This window comes from Haplochromis burtoni, unplaced genomic scaffold (assembly GCF_018398535.1).
Source record: "Haplochromis burtoni strain Fernald_Lab_line unplaced genomic scaffold, NCSU_Asbu1 Contig_160, whole genome shotgun sequence".
NCBI lineage: Eukaryota > Metazoa > Chordata > Actinopteri > Cichliformes > Cichlidae > Haplochromis > Haplochromis burtoni.
This window is the reverse complement of record NW_024582521.1, coordinates 1,384,284-1,407,556: the sequence shown is the minus strand read 5'-3', so window position 1 is coordinate 1,407,556 and position 23,273 is coordinate 1,384,284. Positions and strand designations below refer to the sequence as shown.

The 23,273-nt window shown below is 40.3% G+C and overlaps 3 protein-coding genes across 3 annotated transcripts; 2 read left to right on the top strand and 1 right to left on the bottom strand.

Moving 5' to 3' along the window:
• Positions 1-4,801: 4,801 nt before the first annotated feature.
• Positions 4,802-13,501, top strand: tomt (transmembrane O-methyltransferase). Its single transcript, XM_014337065.2, has 6 exons — positions 4,802-5,473; positions 7,474-7,554; positions 10,367-10,636; positions 10,741-10,937; positions 11,104-11,226; positions 11,488-13,501. The coding sequence occupies exons 1-6, from the start codon at positions 4,960-4,962 to the stop codon at positions 11,683-11,685; spliced, it is 1,383 nt and encodes a 460-aa protein (XP_014192551.1). The 5' UTR covers positions 4,802-4,959; the 3' UTR covers positions 11,686-13,501.
• Positions 12,385-14,693, bottom strand: anapc15 (anaphase promoting complex subunit 15). Its single transcript, XM_005933116.3, has 5 exons — positions 14,570-14,693; positions 14,232-14,353; positions 13,603-13,662; positions 13,359-13,499; positions 12,385-13,184 (listed from the first exon to the last, which is right to left on the bottom strand). The coding sequence occupies exons 2-5, from the start codon at positions 14,349-14,351 to the stop codon at positions 13,137-13,139; spliced, it is 369 nt and encodes a 122-aa protein (XP_005933178.1). The 5' UTR covers positions 14,352-14,353; positions 14,570-14,693; the 3' UTR covers positions 12,385-13,136.
• Positions 14,694-16,538: 1,845 nt separating this feature from the next.
• On the top strand, positions 16,539-19,915 carry folr (folate receptor). Its single transcript, XM_005933121.3, has 5 exons — positions 16,539-16,775; positions 18,568-18,698; positions 18,830-19,018; positions 19,249-19,384; positions 19,582-19,915. Exons 2-5 carry the CDS (start codon positions 18,570-18,572, stop codon positions 19,854-19,856), a joined length of 729 nt encoding a protein of 242 aa, XP_005933183.1. The 5' UTR covers positions 16,539-16,775; positions 18,568-18,569; the 3' UTR covers positions 19,857-19,915.
• Positions 19,916-23,273: the final 3,358 nt, after the last annotated feature.

The following is a 23,273-nucleotide window of genomic DNA, read 5'->3' as shown; positions in this document are numbered from 1 at the left end:
TCCATCCATTCGCTTCCGCTTATCCTTTTCAGGGTCGCGAGGAAATGAATAATATATTAATACTAATATATGACATTTTTAGTATGTTGCTTTTTGATGGTTTCATTATGTATTTTTTGTTTACGTACTGTTTTTGTAACGGTGAAGACGCAATGAAGGTAGATGAGTTTAAATACCTGGGGTTAACCATCCAAATCAATGGACAGTGCACAAAAGAGGTTAGGGTTAGAGTGGAGCCGGGGTGAAGTGGGTGAAGACGAGCGTCCTGTGAGATTTGTGCCAGATGGTAATGAGACCTGATTTTAAGTAGAGAGCTGGAGGTGGCAGAGCTGCAGATGATATGATTTTTAAAATTGAAAGTGAAAAGGATGGGCAGGATTAGAAATGCGTATATCAGAAAGAAATCTCAGGTTTAACACTGGCTGAAATGCAGCCAAAAACCTTACAGAGTCGCCACCATATTTTATAAACAGTTTGTGTTGTACTTGTTTCCTGACCTGCTGTATACACATTACACAGAACAATCTTATGACGCAAAAGGTTCATCACTCCATCAGACCTGTTTCCACTCATTTTCAGTCCAGTTCATGTGTAATTTGGCATACCTCAAACTTTTCTTCCCGACTCCCTTTGTGAAGAACAGCTTCTTGACAGACACCCTTCCTCTGACACCATTTCTGATGAGGCTTCAGTGAACAGTAGATGTATCTACTGTATCTCTACTGTATCTCTCAGGCCCCGTGTCAGGTCTTTGCTGGATTTTTGTTTCACTATGATTTTCAGATACTGTTTCTCTGCTTTAATTTCTTTGATTTCTTTTATCCTCAACTTGTGCAGTTTCCTTAAAGTTGTTAAGGACTTGCTGCACACCAAGTTTTAAGCTAATATCTCTTTTGGAATCACCGTCATTGCTGCAAAAATAATAATTTAAGCCCATCAAACTGTGTCTGTAGATTTAAGTTAATAAATGGGAACAAATTATTTGTTTTTGCAACCAGCTGGCAGTGATAAGATCGCTGTGATTCTTTGCTAAATTGCCTGTTAAGTATAGACACAACATTAGTTCATCTCTTAAGCTAGGTGACTTTATGTTTCCTACGTCAGTATTAAGTGGCTTACATTCCTCTGACAATGGTCAGGTACAAGGATTGTACTGAAAAATACCAGGTCTCTCTTGGAAATGAAAATTGAATCTCAGTGAGACTTTTACCTGGATAAATAAATGATTTAAAAAAAAAAAAAAAAGTAAAAAGCAAAAGAAGTGATTGAAAAAGCAGCATACAGTGGGGCAAAAAAGTATTTAGTCAGGGTTAAGTTCCCCCACCTAAAATGATGACAGAGGTCAGTAATTTGCACCAGAGGTACACTTCAACTGTGAGAGACAGAATGTGAAAAAAAAAAAAAAAAAAAAACCCATCCATGAATCCACATGGTAGGATTTGTAAAGAATTTATTCGTAAATCAGGGTGGAAAATAAGTATTTGGTCAATAACAAAAATACAACTCAATACTTTGTAACATAACCTTTGTTGGCAATAACAGAGGTCAAACGTTTACTATAGGTCTTTACCAGGTTTGCACACACAGTAGCTGGTATTTTGGCCCATTCCTCCATGCAGATCTTCTCGAGAGCAGTGATGTTTTGGGGCTGTCGCCGAGCAACACGGACTTTCAACTCCCGCCACAGATTTTCTATGGGGTTGAGGTCTGGAGACTGGCTAGGCCACTCCAGGACTTTCAAATGCTTCTTACGGAGCCACTCCTTTGTTGCCCGGGCGGTGTGTTTTGGATCATTGTCATGTTGGAAGACCCAGCCTCGTTTCATCTTCAAAGTTCTCACTGATGGAAGGAGGTTTTGGCTCAAAATCTCACGATACATGGCCCCATTCATTCTGTCCTTAACACGGATCAGTCGTCCTGTCCCCTTGGCAGAAAAACAGCCCCATAGCATGATGTTTCCACCCCCATGCTTCACAGTAGGTATGGTGTTCTTGGGATGCAACTCAGTATTCTTCTTCCTCCAAACACGACGAGTTGAGTTTATACCAAAAAGTTCTACTTTGGTTTCATCTGACCACATGACATTCTCCCAATCCTCTGCTGTATCATCCATGTGCTCTCTGGCAAACTTCAGACGGGCCTGGACATGCACTGGCTTCAGCAGCGGAACACGTCTGGCACTGCGGGATTTGATTCCCTGCCGTTGTAGTGTGTTACTGATGGTGACCTTTGTTACTTTGGTCCCAGCTCTCTGCAGGTCATTCACCAGGTCCCCCCGTGTGGTTCTGGGATCTTTGCTCACCGTTCTCATGATCATTTTGACCCCACGGGATGAGATCTTGCGTGGAGCCCCAGATCGAGGGAGATTATCAGTGGTCTTGTATGTCTTCCATTTTCTGATGATTGCTCCCACAGTTGATTTTTTCACACCAAGCTGCTTGCCTATTGTAGATTCACTCTTCCCAGTCTGGTGCAGGTCTACAATACTTTTCCTGGTGTCCTTCGAAAGCTCTTTGGTCTTGGCCATGGCGGAGTTTGGAGTCTGACTGTTTGAGGCTGTGGACAGGTGTCTTTTATACAGATGATGAGTTCAAACAGGTGCCATTCATACAGGTAACGAGTGGGGGACAGAAAAGCTTCTTACAGAAGACGTTACAGGTCTGTGAGAGCCAGAGATTTTCCTTGTTTGAGGTGACCAAATACTTATTTTCCACCCTAATTTACGAATAAATTCTTTACAAATCCTACCATGTGAATTCATGGATTTTTTTTTCACATTCTGTCTCTCACAGTTGAAGTGTACCTCTGGTGCAAATTACTGACCTCTGTCACCATTTTAAGTGGGGGAACTTGCACAATCGGTGGCTGACTAAATACTTTTTTGCCCCACTGTATGTACAAAGAAAAACTCTGGAAGATGTTCAGGAAGACTGAAGAACTTTTGTTCTAAAAGCCTACAAATAAACATAAAGAAGTTTGGCTCTTTGGAAACAGAGCATTAAAAATATGGGTTGGCTGAAGACTATTACCCAGTTCTGTATATGTGGACAGTAATTAGGAAGTTTACGTAACATATAGAACCAACAGGACACAGTATAGGTGGGGTTCAATAAAGGGACTTCCCTCGGTCTAAGCAGGTTAAGTTGGATTTAATTATAGAGTATTACATTACTGATGAATCAGCTTACAAGTATCCCACTTTGTTGTTCTGTATTGCCCTGAAGAGTACTTTTTTAATGTCCATGACAATCTTTAGGCGAAGTAGCAAAGTGCTGTGCCTCTGTCATTAATTCTCTGCTCTGTATTGAGTGACTCTAACTTGTCTGAACACTGTATTTCTTTCTTTTTGCTTTGAAGTAAGATAGAAAATTAGGATAAACCAAACTACAAATATTTAAGCAAGTATGAACTGCTCCTGCGTTTACAATAAGCTACTGTAGCAAAGTGTAAGATGATGGGGCAGGATAGGACATGTCATTGTACATGTGGCAGACTCGCTGGGAAAGATTAAAGGCTCGCTGATATGTCCTCGGGTTGTGTACGATGACAGGGTACCAAACACATTCAGCTTCCCAAACGCACGATAGTTACATTTTATTTCCAGCAATTAATTTCATACTGCTGCACTGTCACTGTTACTTTATTTGTTTGTTTGTTACTTAGACATACATTTCCAATTTTTTATATTTTGTAAAGTATCAAATAAGAGCAATTAAAAAACATTAAAACACATAGCAGAATGGCATAAAAAGCAACAGTTTAAATTATAAACTGTGTATCTGGGATGATCAGGAAGAGTACAGGAGTCTGATGAGGAACTTTGTCACATTTAGTCACACAAACCACCTGCAACTCAACACCTCAAAGACCAAGGAAGTGGTTGTGGACTTCCAGAGGTCCAGAGCAGGTCCAGTGCCAGTTCAGATAGAGGGAGAGGAGGTGGTCAACACATACAAGTACCTCGCGCTTTTAACATCTGCAGGAAGCTCCTGAGGATGTTTTACCAGTCGGTGGTTGCTGGAGTACTTTTCTATGCTGTGAGGTGCTGGGGGAGCAGCACAGCAAAGAAGGACTCACCCAGGCTGGAAAAACTGATCAGGAAGGCTGGCTCTGCGGTCGGCATCAAGCTGGACACTCTGGTGACAGTTGCAGAGAAAAGGACACTAAAGAAACTTCTGGACATTATGGACAATGCTGGGCATCCTCTGCACACGGTCATAAACAACCAGAGGAGTCTGTTCAGTGACAGGTTGCTTCTCCCAAAGTCAAGAACTAACAGACTTAAAAACTCCTTTGTCCCACACACACTGTTTAACTCCTCTTTGGGGGGGGGAGAGGGAGGGGAAACAGGAGGACAAAGCAGGGGGAACAACTAAGCTGTAGTGCCTCTTCACTGTGCAATACTTTTTGTTAATAGTCAACAGTGCAATAGACTCACATACTTGAAATGTGCAATTCCCTTGTATTCTTATTCCTATTTATTCTATTCATCCCTTTTGTATACTCTGTATTTATATATGTGTATATATGGTATATTTCTGCTCACTTTCTGTAACTTCTGTTGGTGCTGTGCTATTGGATTTAGAATTTCCCGGAGGAACCCACCCGAGGGATTAATAAAGTTTCATCTAATCTATTGTCAATACACAGACGTTTGGAGGCTGGTGAATATTTCTTATAAGTTCAAATAGCATTGCAGAAGTTTATTCTTTCTGTCTTGTGACGCTGCACACAAATGTTTTCAACATTACTGACAACCCAAACTAAGTAAACAATCCCTACGCCCCCACTGACACTGCCGTGGAGGCAGACAGCAGCGGTTTGATGGGGTGGGATTGTGACTGGGAGGCGCCTGGCCTCTCATTAACCCCCTGTTTCCTCCACACCTCTCTGTTTACACCTACATGCCGGTCAAGTCCAGACAGAAGAGCAGAAGCGCTTTAGACTGTAGACAAAACGATGCCTCTTTTTCTGCTCTCTTTCATTGCGCTCTTTGGAGTTTCTCACGCTTCTGACAGCGCGCCTCCGGAACCGTCGCTCTGGTTTAAGCCCACTTTTCGCTCCGTGTGCAAACCCATTCCGAGCACTATGTCTCTGTGCCACGGGATCGGTTACAGGAGCATGTGGATTCCAAACATGCTCGGCCATGATTCACTGAGGGAGGTCCAGCAGCAGTCTGCAGCCTGGCTGCCACTCATCTCCAAGCACTGCCACCGGGACACCAAGAAGTTTCTATGCTCGCTCTTCGCTCCGGTGTGTCTGCCAGAGGTCAGCGGGCCGGTCAGCCCCTGTAGGAACCTGTGCGAGGCCGTACGGGATGGCTGCGTGCCAGTGATGAGCGCGTTCGGCTTCCCCTGGCCTTATATGTTTAACTGCACCCGGTTCCCACACGAAACCGAACTCTGCATCCCCGTATCCGAGGGGCAGGATGGGCGGGAAACAGAGGAGGCGAAGCACGAGGAGGTGCCCAAAGGTCAGTGCACAAAGTTGTGTCATTCTCCACCAAAACAATTTTGTTTGGGGAAGTTCTCAAGTACTCAAGTACAGCTCTGAGGATGCGGTTTGCTAGACTGTGTTTTTCTTGTAGTAGATCCTTTTCTTTTATTTCCACTGCATTCATTAAGGAAATGTTGCTCACTCACTCCAGAAAAGCTTCTCATAAACACTGAACTTTCTCATGTTTTCTTTTTCATTGTAAATGTTCACAAGCTCTTCTAGTGTTTCATGTAAGATTTTAATAAGTCTTTAAAATGCAAGTGTTTGTCCCATAATCATAATCCTCATAGTAGCGTATCAACCCAATAGGGCACTTTTCTCTCAGACTGCATGCGTACTCGTAGGACAGAATGGGAGGCAGAGCCTTTCAGCTTTCAGGCCCCTCTCTGTGGAACAATCGCCCAGTTTGGATTCAGAAGACAGACATCTTTTCTACTTTTAAGATTAGGCTTGAAAATTTCCTTTTTGTTAAAGCTTATACTTAGGTCTGGATCAGGCGACCCTGAATCCTCCATTAGTCAGACTGCAATAGACCCAGACTGCTGGGGGGCTTTAACTCACTATGCTTTTACACATAGTTTACACCTCTCTGCATTTAATCATTAGTTATGATTAATCTCTGGCTCTCTTCTCTTTTGTCCTGTCTTCCTCTCCTCACCCCCAACCAGTCAGGGCCCCTCCCTGAGCCTGGTTGTGCCAGAGGTCTCCTCCTGTTAAAAGGTGTTTTATTCTGGGGGGGTTTTCTTCCCACTCTCATCAAATACTTGCTCAGAGGACGCTGTCTGATCTTTGGGGTTTTCTCTCTGTTATTGTAGGGTCTTTACCTTACAATATAAAGCACTGCGAAGCACTATTTTTCTGATTTGCTCCTATATAAATGTAATTGAACTGAAATTTAATTGACACATTTAACTTTAATGGAGTAACTGTTAAAGCCTCCGACAAGTACAATTGTCCAATAATAACAATAAAAATAGTAATTTTTAAGAAAACTACATGATTGTATTGTGATGTCACCCATTTTGAAAGGTTGTGCTTCCACTTTGCTGCATCAATAATACTCCAGTCATATGTAAACTGTACTAATTACACTTCACTTATAATATACTCTCTGTACTGTACATGGCATTGTTTTAACTTTGGGATATTTCATTTTAATTAATAACATTGCACTTGGAGTGCTGTAGTTTTACTTCATTTTTATAAATGTAGTTTACATTTCCTGAAGCCATTTTTCTGCTTTATTGCATTTTTCTCATATTACTTCTTTATTTTTGTCTTTAAATGCAGCACGTTTACTTAGAACAGATTTTTTAAAAACATTAATATACTGGCACTTTTACTTAAGTTTTAGTATTACTCTTTATTCATCCCTGAATGTAATTTTTACAGTACTGCAATCACGCCTCTTTCACAGCATCCATTTAAAAAATTCAATTCAGTTTCAACTCAGATTTATTTATATAGCAACAAATCACCACAACAGCCACCTCAAGACACTTTAGACTGTAAAGTTGTATTTCAAGTCAAGTCAAGTCAACTTTATTGTCAATTCTGCCACATGTACAGGACATACAGAGAATAGAAACTACGTTACTCTCAATCCCTAGATAAAAAAGCAAATGAACATTTAAATATAAGAGTGATTAAAAAATGCAGGTAAAATAATTAAAAAGTAAAAATTTAAATAAATAAATACAATACAATTTTACATATAACAAGAAAGCTATACAATATACAATATAATGGGTAAATGACATTGGGTGTAAACCAGGCAGAGTAGTGCAAATAGGCAAATTTTAATCCACTTTTACTTAAGGTTCTTACTGAAGCCTTAAGGTGTTTGGCCTGCTTTGATGCTGGGGTTTAATGGACGAAAGAAAACAAAAGAGAAAAGTTCCACCAAGGTGATTATTTTTATATCCCCACTGCAGACTGCTGCAATCATTTAACCATTGTCGTTTTCCATCCCCCCAGGGAGTGTTATTTGTGAAGCCTGCAGTCTGGCTGCAGAAGGAGAGATTGACATCCAGGAAAACTTCTGCCACAGTCCATATGGTGAGAACAAAGTGTTATAGATAACGTGGGCTCCAAATGCATCCTTTTCTTTTGTAGCATGCAATTTCTCTTGCAAAAACAGGACAGCTTATCTAGTCACAGAGACTGGGTGATTTACAACATGCATGAAGTGACACCTGTTGAATAGTGTTCTCCGTGTCTCTGTCGTAGCATTTAAGATGCGTCTGGGCAGCATGATGACAGTGGGGGGTGACCTTCAGCTGGTGCCTACGGCCCGCAGTCGCATCCTGAGATGGGCGGGGGGAGGGGCTGAGAAAGCAGAAGGAGTCGGAGGGGCCATGGCCCACAGCGCTTTGTGGCTCCAAGAAGGCGGCACGTGTAACTGTCCTGGTTTAGACTCTGCAGAGAGTGACGAGAATGAGGAGAAAAGTCAAGAGGAGGTGCAGATGGATAAGAAACTGACAAAAAGAGGAAAAAAGGTGGGGAAAGGTGGATGGTACCTTTCCCTTGCTCAGGCTGAAGAGGGAAGACTGGTGCTGACTCGACTGGTGAGGTGGAGCAGAGGGGACAAAGAGCTGAAGAAGTTCATCCGAGCTCTCCTCAAGCAGCCGTGTGCAGAGCTTTAAACAGCGAGTCATCCACATCTGTTCCTGCCCTGCAGATGATGCTTTCATTGTGCTGCGTGAATACCAGCGCTTTGCAGTAATGTACACAAAGTCCAGCAAAGGAGCCAGCTGCTAACTGGTGAACAGCTGATAGTTCAGACAGTTTCAGATAGCTACGTTAAAAAAATAGTAACATTTTTTTATTAAACCACAGCATCATCTTGACTTGTTACAAAATGTATCCTTGCATTATTATTGTCACTGAGTTTCCTCCATTAAAACGGAGCATTATTTTTACCAAAATGAGAAGCCAGAGACTTTACAAATGATCATCACCTCATCAACAAAGATAAGAGAGCTGGTGTTTGTGTACACTGCTGAACCACCCAAAATCATACCGGCAGGAACATTGCATTTTATTTTTATATATATATTTTTTTGTACATAAATGAGTTACATTTTGTCTCCTTTATCAAATTATTCACTGAATTAAGAAATCTTTTTGTAATGATCGCTGTGGTGGAGACCGATCTCCCCTCTCTGTGGTGACATGTCCATGCACACACAAGCAATATATTTATCTGTTTACTTCAATTTATTTTTTTAATCTTGTATTTTACTTGATACATCAATAAGGTTTTTCTTGATCCTTCCATCATGACTTAGTAAAGAAAGAAATTGGACTCCGCACAGAGACGCACACCTGTTGACGTTAACTTGAGATATCAAATGTCAGTTTCACACTGCCCTTGTTTCTCCTGTTGCTCATTTTATTTGTATTTTATTTTTTTTAAATATACTGGTTTCTTCATGTCACATGAAAAATGGCAAAACCTGATGTTAAACAGTTGTAGTTTTTTTCTGTTAAATGGGAATATTTATAGGATATATATATACTGTCATGCACGTGATACATAAATTATTCACAGCCTTGTGTCTCTGAGCTTCTCTTAAACACACACACTCTTCTCTCTGTGTTTCTGCACCTGCCTCAGCTCAAGTGCCACCTTTCAAAGTCTACTCTGCTTTTTATTAAACAGGTAAGTTTGTCTTTTCTTTCCGAGTAACATGGATTCTGTTCAGTGTGATGCAGAAAGTCTGTGGAGTCTACACTTATGTGGGGCAGTAGAAACATCTAGAGCGGCACAGCACTTTCTTTCACATTTAGCACGAGGCTATGGCGGCTACACCTGTTTCTGTGCAGATGTCATTTTGCATACATGAGTATTAGAAGTTCATTCGGCTCAGAAGTGTTTTGTGATTACAAATAAAGATCACAGTGTTTTAATTATTAACAGTTTCCTGTGTATGTACATTTATTTCTTTGCTGTAAAGAAATAATGATTAAATGAAAATTGTGGCTTTTCTGCGTCCTTGTTGTCCTTACTTACAGCTTAGGTCATATTTAAAAGCTAAACCAGACTACGTTACTGAAAAATGTACAACAGAGACACACTTTGGGAAATTTTTCTTAATCCAGTGCAGTATTACCTTCTGTTGTTGTTTTACGTGCCAGTACATCATAGTTTAAGCACATAGTGCATAAACAGAATAAGTAAGTGGTTTTGTAGTTTGGAGAGTGATACCACTGCCCCTGAATTATGATTCTTTATTTTTATGAGGACATCAGTTGATGTTTATTTAAAAAAGACAACTGCCTTCCTTCCTCAATGAACCTGAGCTAAGAAAAAATGCAATAATATAAATTCCCTTGTGCCAATCATGGAATTTCTAAATTTTAAAGGAACACACGCTTTTATAAGGTGTTGCAGGTGCATAAATTCTGTGGGAATCAGAAAGAGAGCAACAAGTATACTTCAGGTATTAGAGGACTTGCCAGTTCACAAAAACACCAATTTAATGATCCCCTATGGCAAACACCAGGCCGAAGATAGATACTTCCAGCAGAATTTGACCCAAGCAGGCGCAGCCATCAGCCGCGACCGAGTGGCGGGTGAGGTTAAAGAAGAGAGAGAAAAGAGGAGCACACAGAGACGAGACACAAACTATGGGAGAGAGCAGACATAATTTAATGACATGCTGTAAACGTGTGTGTGTGTGTGTAGACTATTTGTTCCCAAAGGTCTCCTCTTTTAGGTTTTCCAGAGCCATTCTATCAAAACATCTTTCAAAAACCCTTGTAGTCAGTGTTTACTTATACTTCTTGTAATAAATAATACAGGGCTCACTTTGTTAAAATATATCTGACAAATAACCGACCTGTGCATGTGTGTTTCTGTCTGTAGATGCTAGGATGGTGTCTCCTGCTATTGCTCTGGCCTTCCTTCCACTCCTGCTGACGCTGATTATCAGGTACCGTTACTTCTTTGTGCTGTTCTATCGGGCAGTCCTCATCAGGATATGGAAGGACTGCGTTACTGGTCTGAGCCGAGAGGAGCGTGCCTTTCAGTACGTCCTCACTCATGCCACCCCCGGAGACCCTGACAGTATCCTGGACACCTTTGATGTCTGGTGCAGCAAAGTGGAGTTCATCAGCAACATTGGACCTAAAAAAGGTAGAGATTTTGAACACAGCAAACGTAATCTTTGTTTGTTTGTTTTAAAAAGTAAAAAGCACCTTTAGGTGGGTATTTGCGTGTATGGTTTCCTTGATTTTTAGGAAAGATCCTGGACCGGCTGCTGATGGAGCACAGCCCTCTGACAGTGCTGGAGCTGGGTGCCCACTGTGGATACAGCACTGTGCGGATTGCCCGTTCTCTGCCTCTGGGCGCCAGGCTCTACAGCATCGAGATGGACCAGAGAAATGCCGCTATCGCTGAGAAAGTCATCCGCCTGGCAGGGTTTGATGATGACACGGTGAGTTAGAGAAGCATCTAAACAATTTGAAAAATGTTCTTTGTTCAGTACACTTCATGTGCCGCAGGCCGTCTGAAAGACCAGATACATTTGGGGCTTTATTACTCTAAATTTACTAAACAATGAGAGTTTCATACTTTTGATAATCATGCTGTGCTTTCCTCAGGTGGAGCTGATTGTCAATCCATCTGATGAAGTGATCCCTCAGCTGCGCTCTGACTACAATTTAGAAAGACTGGATTTTGTCTTCATGGACCACTGGAAGAAATGTTACCTCCCTGACCTGCAAGTAATGAGAATAAATTACTAGACAGGATATTTGTATATATTATATAATATAATATAATATAATATAATATAATATAATATATATATATATATAATATAATATAATTAATATAATATGTATATTATATTATATTATATTATATTACATTATATTATATCATATTATATCATATTATATTATATTATATATTTGACTTAAAGGTTTGCGCTTTCCTACTGTTACCCACCCAGCTGCCTCACTCGCTGTCCCTGTGTGTTACAGATGCTCGAGGGCTCTGGTCTACTGGGAAAAGGATCTATTATCCTGGCAGACAACGTGCTGTTTCCTGGTGCTCCAAAGTTCCTTAGATATATTCGCAAGAGTGGCCTGTATGAATGGAAGATCCACCGGGCCACGCTAGAGTATAGCAAGGGCATCAGGGATGGGATGGCTGAGCTGGTGTACCAGGGAATCAAGTAGATCATGACATCATGGCAGGATTTCATATTGTTACTCAAACACACACTTCAGAAACAGAAATGTCCAAATTCTTACTTCATCTAAAGGGGTATCGTTTCAATTTCTAGTCTGTGTAACAATACAGCTCAACCTGTGAAGAAATACCTTGCAAAATAACTCACTAGTGCATACTGGGTAAAGAAGGAGCTTCAAGGTTTACTGCAGATCCCGTTTGACCAAGTGCCCCACCGATTTCACAAGAGATAATTTACTGCAACATTTACCCACAAAAACAAAACAAAGCTAAATTAAATCTTAAAACAAAAGGCTGACACTTTCTATATAGAGAAATATAAACAATCCCCAGTTTAGGTATCTCATATGCTCCAATCACCTTTTATTCTACTGGGACTTTGTTGTGACTTCTCAGCATCTCATGTCTTTTCTTTTGTTTAAAAGACTCAAACAACTTTTTTAAGGCTTCTTTTTTCTTACTCCCAAATTTGAGACTCACAAAATTTAATCTAAATGCAAATTAAACCTAAATTAAAATAAAATTTTTATTAAAGTACATGTTAATATTAATCACCTGTCTTCCCTCAGTTGAACTGCAAGCATTAATTCTTAAACTCTTCCCTGCAGTTAAAGTCTAATTATATAAACCTTGGCCATCCCACCACCAAAATTCACCAAACTTTTTATTGAACTACAAGTGACGCGTCACATCTTGTTAGATTTTATTAATAAATTCAAATACACAAAAACAGAAACATGGTTCAGTTAAAATAATTTACAACTTCAGCAGAAGTAGAGAATGCCATGGTTAAATATTCTACAACATAACCATGACAGAACTCCGTGTCTCATATTTAAATATCTGTTAGCAGCTTTTGCTTCTGACATAGTTCAAAATATAAAAAGTGTCTGATCAGAATACATGTCCTGGGGTTTTATGAATGCTCTGCTGAAGGCATTTCTGTAACATACAAAACACTGCTGGGAAACAGAACAGGACTATATGGTGAAGCAACTGGATGACTCTTGCATAGGTCAATAAGTTATTTTGCTGACTTGACGTTATGGTCATGCTTAGTCTGCTGGTTGCAGACGCTGCTCTGCATAACTGTAGATAGCAAAAGTTCAAGGTTCACGTAACGGATCAGTGGGCCTGCTGCTACCACTGCGTGAAGGTTTTCCCGACTTGATACAAAAACAACACTACTTAAGAGCACCACACAATTGGAGCCACTTTGATTGGTTTAAAGTATTTTCCACAGTCACACACTGTCAATTGTAATTAAATTGAAGTTAGAAAAAATGCACTGATTTCTCAAAGTATCTTATGGTGATTCTTCAGCATTGTTCTTTCACTAATTTCACACATAAAAACATGTCAGAGACTGAAGAGCAGCAGTTGTATTTTAAGCATGGAGTGGAAACCCAGGGCCAGCCTGATGAAAACCAGTATTGTCTTAAATCATCCACTGGTCTTGGTCTTGGTCTGGTCCTTCCATATCCACCTGACAGAAAGAAACAGAGCTAGATTAGAGGCAGTTTTGGTAATGGAAAGAAACTGAATTAAATTTAGATACATGTATTTTTACCAAGTCTTAACATTAAAACACCTCATGACCGTTAGGGTTTGTGATACTGTCGCCTGGAAGAAAAATTATTCAAATCATAAAGAAAAGCACCTCATTTATCTCGCCATCATCAGGTGACTCGTTGTAGTCGTTCATCTCATCCATGTCCTGCATGTCCTCTTCATCTTCTGAGTCTTCCTCGCTGTCTTCTTCATCTTCGTCATCTTCTTCTTCCTCCTCTTCGTAGCCTGCCTGCACCCAGTAAATGCAGACAGTATGAATGGAGGGGAACAAAGTATGTAACAGTCTGTTTCACACTGTGTCTATTTTGTGTTTAAAAAAATTTTTCCGTTACCTCAAAAATTGGTTTTCCAATGGGCATCAGATTGTTGTCTTTCTCAGCAATGCTCTGCAGCTACGGTAGAGACAGTTTGCACATATTAAAGTGTATGAAGTCTCATAATACGATCAATAGACGGATCATGCATGGCCAGAGATGTTGCAGCTGTGGAGCTTGACTGATCTGAGGTTTCAGAAAGGACAATACTGTCCAAGTTATGCTAAGTACTGAACAATCTTTCACACCGTACTGTGTATAGTATTGTTTTAACTTTGTAACATTTAATTTTGACTAAACATTGCACTTTGAATGCCTTAGTTTTAGTCTTTTTTTATATATAGTGTTTACACTTTCTGTTTTTCACATTTATAGTTCAAGTTAGAACGATTTCCTCCTGGGATTAAGATGTATTTATAAGTTTATTTATTATTTTGATTCTGATAAAGGAAAAATAATAGAGCCACCAGTAATTATAGCAGACTACAGGACTTCTATATGACTTTTAGCCTTTCGCAAATACTCAAACTAATAACTTATAAACTAACACGCGCAGGGTATATAAACTCATCGTAAGTTAAATGGAAGCAACAAAATAGCATAAAGATGGAAAATACAAGTCTATAATTGCTCTGGGGAGCCTTTACCCAGGTCTGGTGCTGCTGCTCTTGCTGGTGCAGCTCGGTCTCATCCACACACGGTCGGTCCAGATTAAACCACAGAGACTCCGTTATCCGGGGCAGCAACGACGGAAACAGCGTGGACATTTCTGTCACACCACAGAAATGAATTCCATAAAACAGAAGCCGGAGTTTGCGTTAAGACAACAAACGACAGAGGAACAGCTAATACGTCATTAACGGTCGATTTAAAAGTCCTCCAGTTTAAGACTCACAGACTCTAAAATCTAACACTCCCCTGATATTGTGGATTGAAAATGATGTGATATAATCAAACAATAAAATTACTTCGTGCTTAACCTTACCCGAAATCCACAGTCTGAGTCCCTGTCAGTGGCTCGACAAAAATTCAAAACAAATTTTACCGGAAACTGCTGGTGTTCACCCATAAAGAGTCCTCCTTTCTCCAGCGGCTCTCCATAAAGGTTCCCTTTTCGGAGCATGAGCCACGTCTGTGGCACGAGAGGTTCTAAATAAAGTAGAAACACTAATGAGCTTTAACTAAAACGTGTCACGGCGATATTAATGTGTGTGAATGGGTGGATGACAGGTTGTGTAAAGCGCTTTGGGGTCCTTAGGGACTAGAAAAGCGCAATACAAATACAGGCCATTTACCATTCTTTTTATTTTAATGATCGGTATATGCAATAAAACATGTTATTTGTCTTTATTTTATTTAATTTTATGACATGGTGTTGACAAGCTGAAGGAGAACTGGGATGTCATCATCATCATCAACAACAGGTTAAACTGGAAGACCAACACAGAAGCTGCATATAAAAAGAGGATAAAGAGATCCCTCAGCCTATACAGTAAAATGATGGAGACTTTCAGTCACTCAGGAACTGGTCACACCCAGTGCCCTCCAATAGTAACTGTTGGTGACACCAGCAAACTAGATTAGAAAAGAACAGATTAGAAAGATTTGCTCTTTGAATGCCTGCAAACTGGACACATTTGAAGCTGCGGTGGAGAGAAGGTCACTGAACAAGCTGTAATCCATCATGGAGTACCACCCTCTGCACCACTTAGTGGGAGGAGCACCGAGCACCTTCTCTAGCAGTCTTGTGTACAAATGGTGATTTAAACTAAAAATTTCAAATTTGAATTCATCACTCCATCAGACCTGTTTCCACTGGTTTTCAGTCCGGTGCTTGTGCAATTTGTCTTTTCTCCCTGTTGCTTTTCTTTAAGAATGGTTTCTCGACAGCCACCACTAAGACCATTTCTGATGAAGCTTTGATGAACAGTAGATGGATCAATTGAACCATCTCTCAAGTCCTGTCTCAGACTTTTTGCACACCAAGCTGAGATATGCCACGTTTTCAGCGAATAGCTCAAAGATGAATTATCTTCCTTGTGCAAAAATATTACTTTGTCCCAGTCAAATAGATTCGACTGAATAAATGGGAATAAATAATGCATTTTTGTAGCATGTTGCTGGTAACAAAGTGACTGAAAAAAAGTAGTGAGTAAAATGAGAGGTGAGTAAAGACTTTTGCACAGTACTGTATCTGTCTGGAAGAGTAGCATCTGCCATATATTATTATTATTAGTAGTAGTAGCAGTAGTATTGTGTATTATGTGATTAGTGTATATCAGCTTTAAGCAACCCATAACACAAACACTCTTTCAAACTATAGGAAGCTGCTGAGATAACAGAATTTATTGTCGTAGTTCACGGCTGGTTTCTGTAAATGCTGCTGAAGTTGAACATTCTTATCAGTAGGTTCAGAGCGTTAACCTCAAGTATAAGCACATTCATGCACATGCAAAGAAATTACTCTCTTGAGTGCGTATGTAAAGTTTCTTTTATCTTTGTCATGGTGAGAGCACAAAAAGTACTTACTCACAATCCTTTTGATCTTCTTATTGTCATCCCAGGTCACGCTGCCCTGTCACAACAGCTTGTGTGTGTGTGTGTGTGTGTGTGTGTGTGTGTGTGCGTGCGTGCGTGCGTGCGTGCGTGCGTCTGTATGTCTGTAAGAGAGGGTGGTGGTGAGCAGGTTAAACCTTGAGATAAGACTGATATTCTTCATGGCCAGATGTTATAAAACTGGAAAATCACATGCTCACAGGAACTGCTGACTGGTAACAAATTAAAGAAAAATCTGACATCAAGAGTGTTAAAGTAGCTTATAGATAGCCTGGCACTGGTTCTACAGTTATCTGACCAGATGCAATATCACTCTTCTATGAGATAGTCCCGCCCTTGGTGTTTATGATGGCAGTGGAGAGGAATGTCTTACATGGTGGTCCACATGCACATGCACACTTCATATGGACTTTGGACTTTGAAAACTAATTAGTCAAAAGCACAGCAAGTTTTCACATTCATTCGCTCACACTCTACCCACACAGTCAGACGCGTGCACACACACAAACACGCAGTCGGGCACAAATCTGTGTTTGGAAATTCTTGTTTGGTCTTGAGAAGTGTGTTAAAGGGCATCTGCAGATACAGCTTTGTAGGATCATCCCTTCAAGAAGGAGTCATCACCAAATCCAAAGGTAAAGGGAATTTGTTCATTATTACTTTGTCTCTAAATGAATTTTCACCACAGCTGCATCTACTTTGTGTTTCTAAACTATACGATAATACACAGCTACTTCTATTTACATGCATATGGATTACTTTATCTATATATGATGATTAGAGCTTTACAAAATCATTGACGAGTTTATCTTTCATGTTTTTTAATGTTTGTCTTTTAAACGCAAAAAGGTGTAGAGACACATTTGCTCTCTGACAGAGTTCACTTTATAGCTTACATTGTGTCCTTTTCCATTTATGCTGCATTCAGGAGCCACACTTTATTTGTTGCGGTATTGTGGGTAAAGCTTTCTCATGTCTTATATTTAGTATTTAAAAGAACCCAAAAGTCAGATTAGCAGAGAGAAAAATCACACGTGGGACAGAGTAAGTAAAAGAAAGTAAGTAAAATTTTATTTATATAGCACCTTTCTGGATAAAAAGTTCACAAAGTGCAGGTAAACGGATTCCACAAAAAGAAGTGAACACAAAGCGTGGATCGTGTTCAAGTGTGTGCCGTCGGTGCTGAAAACCGACATCTGAAAGATTATGAAGCTGGAGGTTTCATTACTCTCTGGCCACAATTCACTGAACCAGCTGCAAAAGAAGATCAAAACTATGCTTCACGTTTGATAAACATCGTCATGAATTCCCTCTTACTTTTGCTCTTTTGCTTCCACCACGATAAAATCAAACTTCCTGCACAGCTCTTTCTCAGTGTACTCAAGAGACCATGAAATATCTCTGTTTTCTGCATTATTCGCTTGCTTATTATGCACCAGTCTACCGTTGTGTTCAGTGCTGTCAGCCGCTTTTTGTTTGTTTTGGTTTTTGGTTTTTTGGGGGGTTTTTTTTTTTAAATGACCACCGACAAGAAAACCTAATTTCTGCTGTTCAATAAAGAAATTTACCTGATGCTGAACAAAGCAAAGCAAAGTTACAGAGGTTTTATTAGAGAGCGTTTTGCAATTCGGCATAATTTTAAGAAGTTTAATGTTCATCTGCTGATTCATGGTTTTCTTCTCTTTTGCCTACTGCAGAATATTTTTAAAGGTTATCTGCTATAAAAAGCCAGGCCAAGAAAATCTCCTTCATGTTTTTCCAAGTTTTATCCCCACTTACACAGAGGCATCTCCTGTGATGCTTACACCTCTGGTAAAGTCTCACAAGTTTCAGCTTTGTTTTTATACATAGATATAAAAATATGGATATGTACTGATAAATGATGACAATTATGATATTTCTCACTGTCTGAGTCAAAATTGAATCGAATTGAATGGAATCGGGGATCTAATCGAATCGGGACTTGAAATGGATACCCAGCCCTTATTAAGTCATCACCACATCAATCAGCTTTGCTTAGCTGTTCTTCCTTGTAATTTTTTTGTCCAGTTTGGAGTTCTATAGCTTTAGAGAATTCAGGTTGTCTTCTTACAAAAAAAGCAAAAACAAGGACTGTCCGGATTACCATAAACTCTAAACTTTGTCACTAGGTCTGTTACTGAAAGAGATCTACACCAGGGCTGTTAAATACTGTAAATACTGTTAAAATATTAAATTAGTACCTATGACCAAACAATCCAGACACCTGCCTGCTGATGGTAGAAAATTAACTAAGGTCAGTAAAATGCTGTTCGTCAGACTCGGGTTAGAGGTCACAGGGAGTTGGCTGCTATCCCATACTATTTCCTTCTTCCCATTATTGGCCTCTTTATAAGCAGTATTAAGATTTTTCCCACAACCTGCTGTTGATGCTTCCCTCCCCTACAGTCATGTGGTCCGTCCTGGCCTTGCTGCTTGCCCTCTCTGGTGGAGCCATGTCTCTGGACAAACTGAACATGTGTATGGATGCAAAACATCACAAAACAGAGCCTGGCCCTGAGGGACAACTGTACCAGCAGGTGATAATTGCAAACATAGCACTGTCGCTAACGTTTCCCTTCTTGTCTTGATTTAAACCCCAAGGAGCTTGGTGGAAAAAACATTTTTTTAGTTCTAAATCCATAAAGTGATTCTGGTTTCCTTTTTCCAGTGCTCTCCATGGCGAGATAATGCATGCTGCACAGCCAACACCTCTGCAGAAGCCCATGACGATGCCTCCTATCTCTACAACTTCAACTGGAATCACTGTGGTACTATGAGCAAGGAGTGCAAAAAACATTTCATCCAGGACACTTGTTTTTATGAGTGCTCACCACACTTGGGACCCTGGATACAACCAGTGAGTATTCTCATCCACGTGTGCATTTGAGTGTCTAATGTTTGTCTATATTTTTGTCACTAGATGGCAGCACAGGAAGTTGAAAGGACAGAAATGGTCTGTTGTTCAAACAGAATATATATATATATATATATATACACACACACGCAGTAGTTAGAACTATGACGGAAAGGGGCTTATTTAGTTCATCACTGATTATACTAATCAGCCAATGGTGTGCATTTGTGTAGGTGGATCAGAGCTGGCGTAAGGAGCGCATCTTAGATGTGCCTTTATGTAAGGAGGACTGTGAAACCTGGTGGGAAGACTGCAAGAATGATTTCACCTGCAAAACTAACTGGCACAAGGGATGGGACTGGAGCTCAGGTGGGGCCCACACTTGGAAAAGCAAAGCAGGCATGCATGTTTGCGCTTGCATTTCTCTTATAAACCACAGCAAGCATATTCCCAGTTTTGCAAAAACATTTTCACACAGAGATTTTTTGTTGTTGTTGCTTTTACATTTACATCTATGCAGAAACAACACTATTAAAATTTATCAAATGCATTCAATTCTGTCACAGGTATCAACAAATGTCCTGAAGGTAGCAAGTGCAGTAAGTGGACTGATGTTTTTCCCACACCCAAATCCATGTGTGAAGAAATCTGGTCCAACTCTTACATCTATACCACATACACCAAAACCTCTGGGAAATGCATGCAGCTCTGGTTCACCGGCACAAACCCCAACAAGAAGGTTGCTGAGTACTACCTCAACAATGGGCAGCAACAGCAAAGCTCTGCTCTGCCAACACTGCTCTTCCTGGCTGTCACATCTCTCTCTGTAATGATTCATTAAAATTAATATTTCTGACCATTGCTGTATCACCTTGAATTAAAACAGATTTCTTAAACCTTTCTGTCAGTCCCTGAGCCACTTCATGTACAGTAAGACCCCTTTGGCTGGCATTCTAGTAAAATTCATCAACTAGAAAATGTCAGGTATTGATGATGCAAAAAATATTCTGATAACAAAAGTTACCTGCTTGGGAATATACTAGGTAATTAGTTTAAACAGCAGCATAATCACCATCAGAAGTCCAAATCAGTTAATAATGCTCAATACATAAAACTTGTTTCATCTACTCTCATTACTGTGGGGAGCAGCTGGCAGTTCTCTTTTTTTGTCTTCCTCTTCAGGATAAAAAAAAGAGAAAACAGACATAAAGAACAAGATTATAATTTCATCAGCCAACACAGCAATTTTGTGTCCAGACAAGTGCTGTACAATCAAAGATCTGTGTAGACAGGGGAAATAAAACAAAAATAAAGTTGTGCTCCTGGAGAAGCCATGAAGAGACACATGCCACATTCTGTATTACTGCACAGCTCTGGAATGATATTTCTCTTAAGTGCAGTCTATGGATCAGCTTAATAACCCCTTCACAACCTCAATGACCAGGAGGGAAACTGTAAAACTGACCCTGGGAAAATGTTTCTCCGTGCTGGGCCCCAGTGATCGCACCATCACATGATCAGTCCGGGGCCAGCCAGTGGTTAGTGGGCTCTGCTGCTCGGTAATTATGGGGTTCCAGTCCCCTGAGTGTGTGTGTTTGTGGCAGAGAGAGAAAGACAGAGAAAAAGAGTGAGAGCCTAACTCCCTCCATGTGTACACGTGTTTGATGTGTGCCTGTCAATGCCGCATGTGAATGTGCTCCATCAGGTCTCTGATAAAGGCTTTTGATTGGTTAAAATGTAACCACAGATGCCTTTGGAGGCTTAAGGATCAAACTGAGATGCATATTTATGTACCCTGTACTTAATCAAGACTTCATATAAGTACTTGAAAAAACTATAACTATAACTTGTTGTGTTTAACGTACTGATAACAACACCCTTCCTCGTGATACCACTGTTCATTTAGCATATCGAGTTCAGTCTGTTTATCTCACCCTAGTCTTTCCTGTTTCTTCTGACAGCATAAACAACACCCACAGAACTTCTGTATATAAGAGTTTGAATTACAGAAGACGGTTTGCCAAATTTTTGCCAAATTATGTTGGTTCTTTATGGTAAACAAAGTACACTCAGTGCCCGCTCAATCACAACTGCTTTAAAGACACATTCCTGAGAGATTTTGGTACATATTACCATGACATCATCATGCAGATGCTGCAGATTTGTGCCACCACATCCCACATCCTAACAGTACTTTATTGGATTTAGATCTGGTGACAGTGGAGGGACTCTGAGCACAGTGAACTCTTTGTCATGCTATACAAATCAGTTTGAGATGACTTGAGTTTTGTGACATGGAGCATTGTCCAGCTGGAAATAGTCATCAGAAGATGGATACACCATGGTCATAAAGGGGCATGGCATTGTCAGCAACAATAGTCAGGAAGGGTGTGGTGTTTAAATTGTGCTCAGTTGGTACTAAGGATGCCAAAGTGTGCCAAGGAACTATCCCCCACACCACTAAGTTATCAAAAGCACCCTGAACCATTGATGTGAGGCAGGATAGTACCAAGGGCTGGTCAGACCAATAGTTATAAGGGGACCCAAAAGATTATTGACCACTCAGAGGGAATCTGTAACTGAGGGGTACCGCTGAGGGGACCCTGGGGAGTTGGCCCATTGGTTCTTTTCCAGGAGAGGTGGACATTGATAGAAGAGAGCAGGCATGTGGTGAAATGAGGTAAGAGCTCCAAAACAGCTTTACAGTAGAAGTTGACCAGCAGAAAGGAAACAGTTTCGTTCTGCACATGAGAAAACCACTTATTTAGCCAGAATCAGACTTTTATTAATCCCTGAGAAAATTATGCATACATATGTAGCCAGGAGGAACTGGAAAGGTGGCGAAAGAGCACTAACACACTGAGAGGGTAAGTTAACAAAGGTGTTGCAAAACAACCTGATGAGGAGGCTGATAATCTGGTGGAGGCTGGGAGCAGAAACAGCTACGTTTAAACAGTGACTGATGAGACTGATAAACACCAAACAACCCAGCATTTGACCAAGACAGATGGATCCATGCTTTCATGATGTTTAGACCAGATTCTGATCCATCCCATGATCTAAATGTTTTTCCAAACTTCTTTTGTGCAATTTTGCTGACACTGTGTGAAGCCTCAGATGCAGCCTCAGTCTGGCCACTCTCCTTTGACCTCTGACATTCACTCAGAGACCTGCCGCTGGCTGGATATTTCCTGTTTTACAGACCATGCTTTGCAAACCTTAGAGACATTTATGTGGGGAAAACATTTTCTTAAATGTTCAGATTAGCTGGCACCAACAATCATGCCACATTCAAAGACATTTAAATCACCTTGTTTCCTCATTCTGATGTTCAGCTTGAACTCCACTTGATCATGCCTATATGCCTAAACACACTGAGCTTCTGTCACATGATGGCTTATTAGATCATTTTGTTCACAACCTGCGGAACAGGTGTACATAAAGTGACTGCAGGTGAGTATAAAGACAGTATAAAGACAATCAGTCCACTAAGAAATAATTTAAAAAGCCATTCTTGAAATATTAATGGAGTTTTTGCATTTCATCAAGTTAAAAATGATACCAATTGCAACATTCCCCTGACACCAGCAACCATTAGTTACTCTACGCAACTAAACTGGGCTAATTAATGCCTACAAAGCAGCAGAGTTACAGTCAGTGGTAGACAAAATGTTTTACAGATAATAAAGGAGATACATTTCTCTAAATGTCAGCGAATTCTGCATGTGAATATCAAAGAGTAAACAGAGAAACTAAAGCTAAAAGTGTGGCATCAGTGAATTACAATAACAAATGACGCTAACATTGTGGAGTACTAAGAAATAGCCAGTAATTTGGCCTCCACAGGCTTAAAATCTCAAGAATCAAGTGTCTATGAAGTTGTCTTTCCTGTGTTGCCCAGCAATGGCCATTACTGGTGTGCTGTGTGCTGTAACAACTGCAGCAGACAATTGTGGTTAGCCAAAAAGACAAGAATGAGTTATTTACGCTACATTTTGCTGACAGTGTAGTTTTAAACTCATGAGACATCTTGCAATATGCTTTTATGATCGCCGCATGCAGACACATTGTTAAGCCACACACTTTTACAGTTTCACATTCATCTCACACACACAGTGTGATGCCATAACCAGAAATAGCACTGGGATGGCTGCTGTCCCCGTGGCTATTAATACTCAGCTATTCTGAGGTCATTGGCAACACACGTTGCTCTGCCCAACTCTCACTCTCTCTCTCTCGCTTTATGCCTATATTCTTG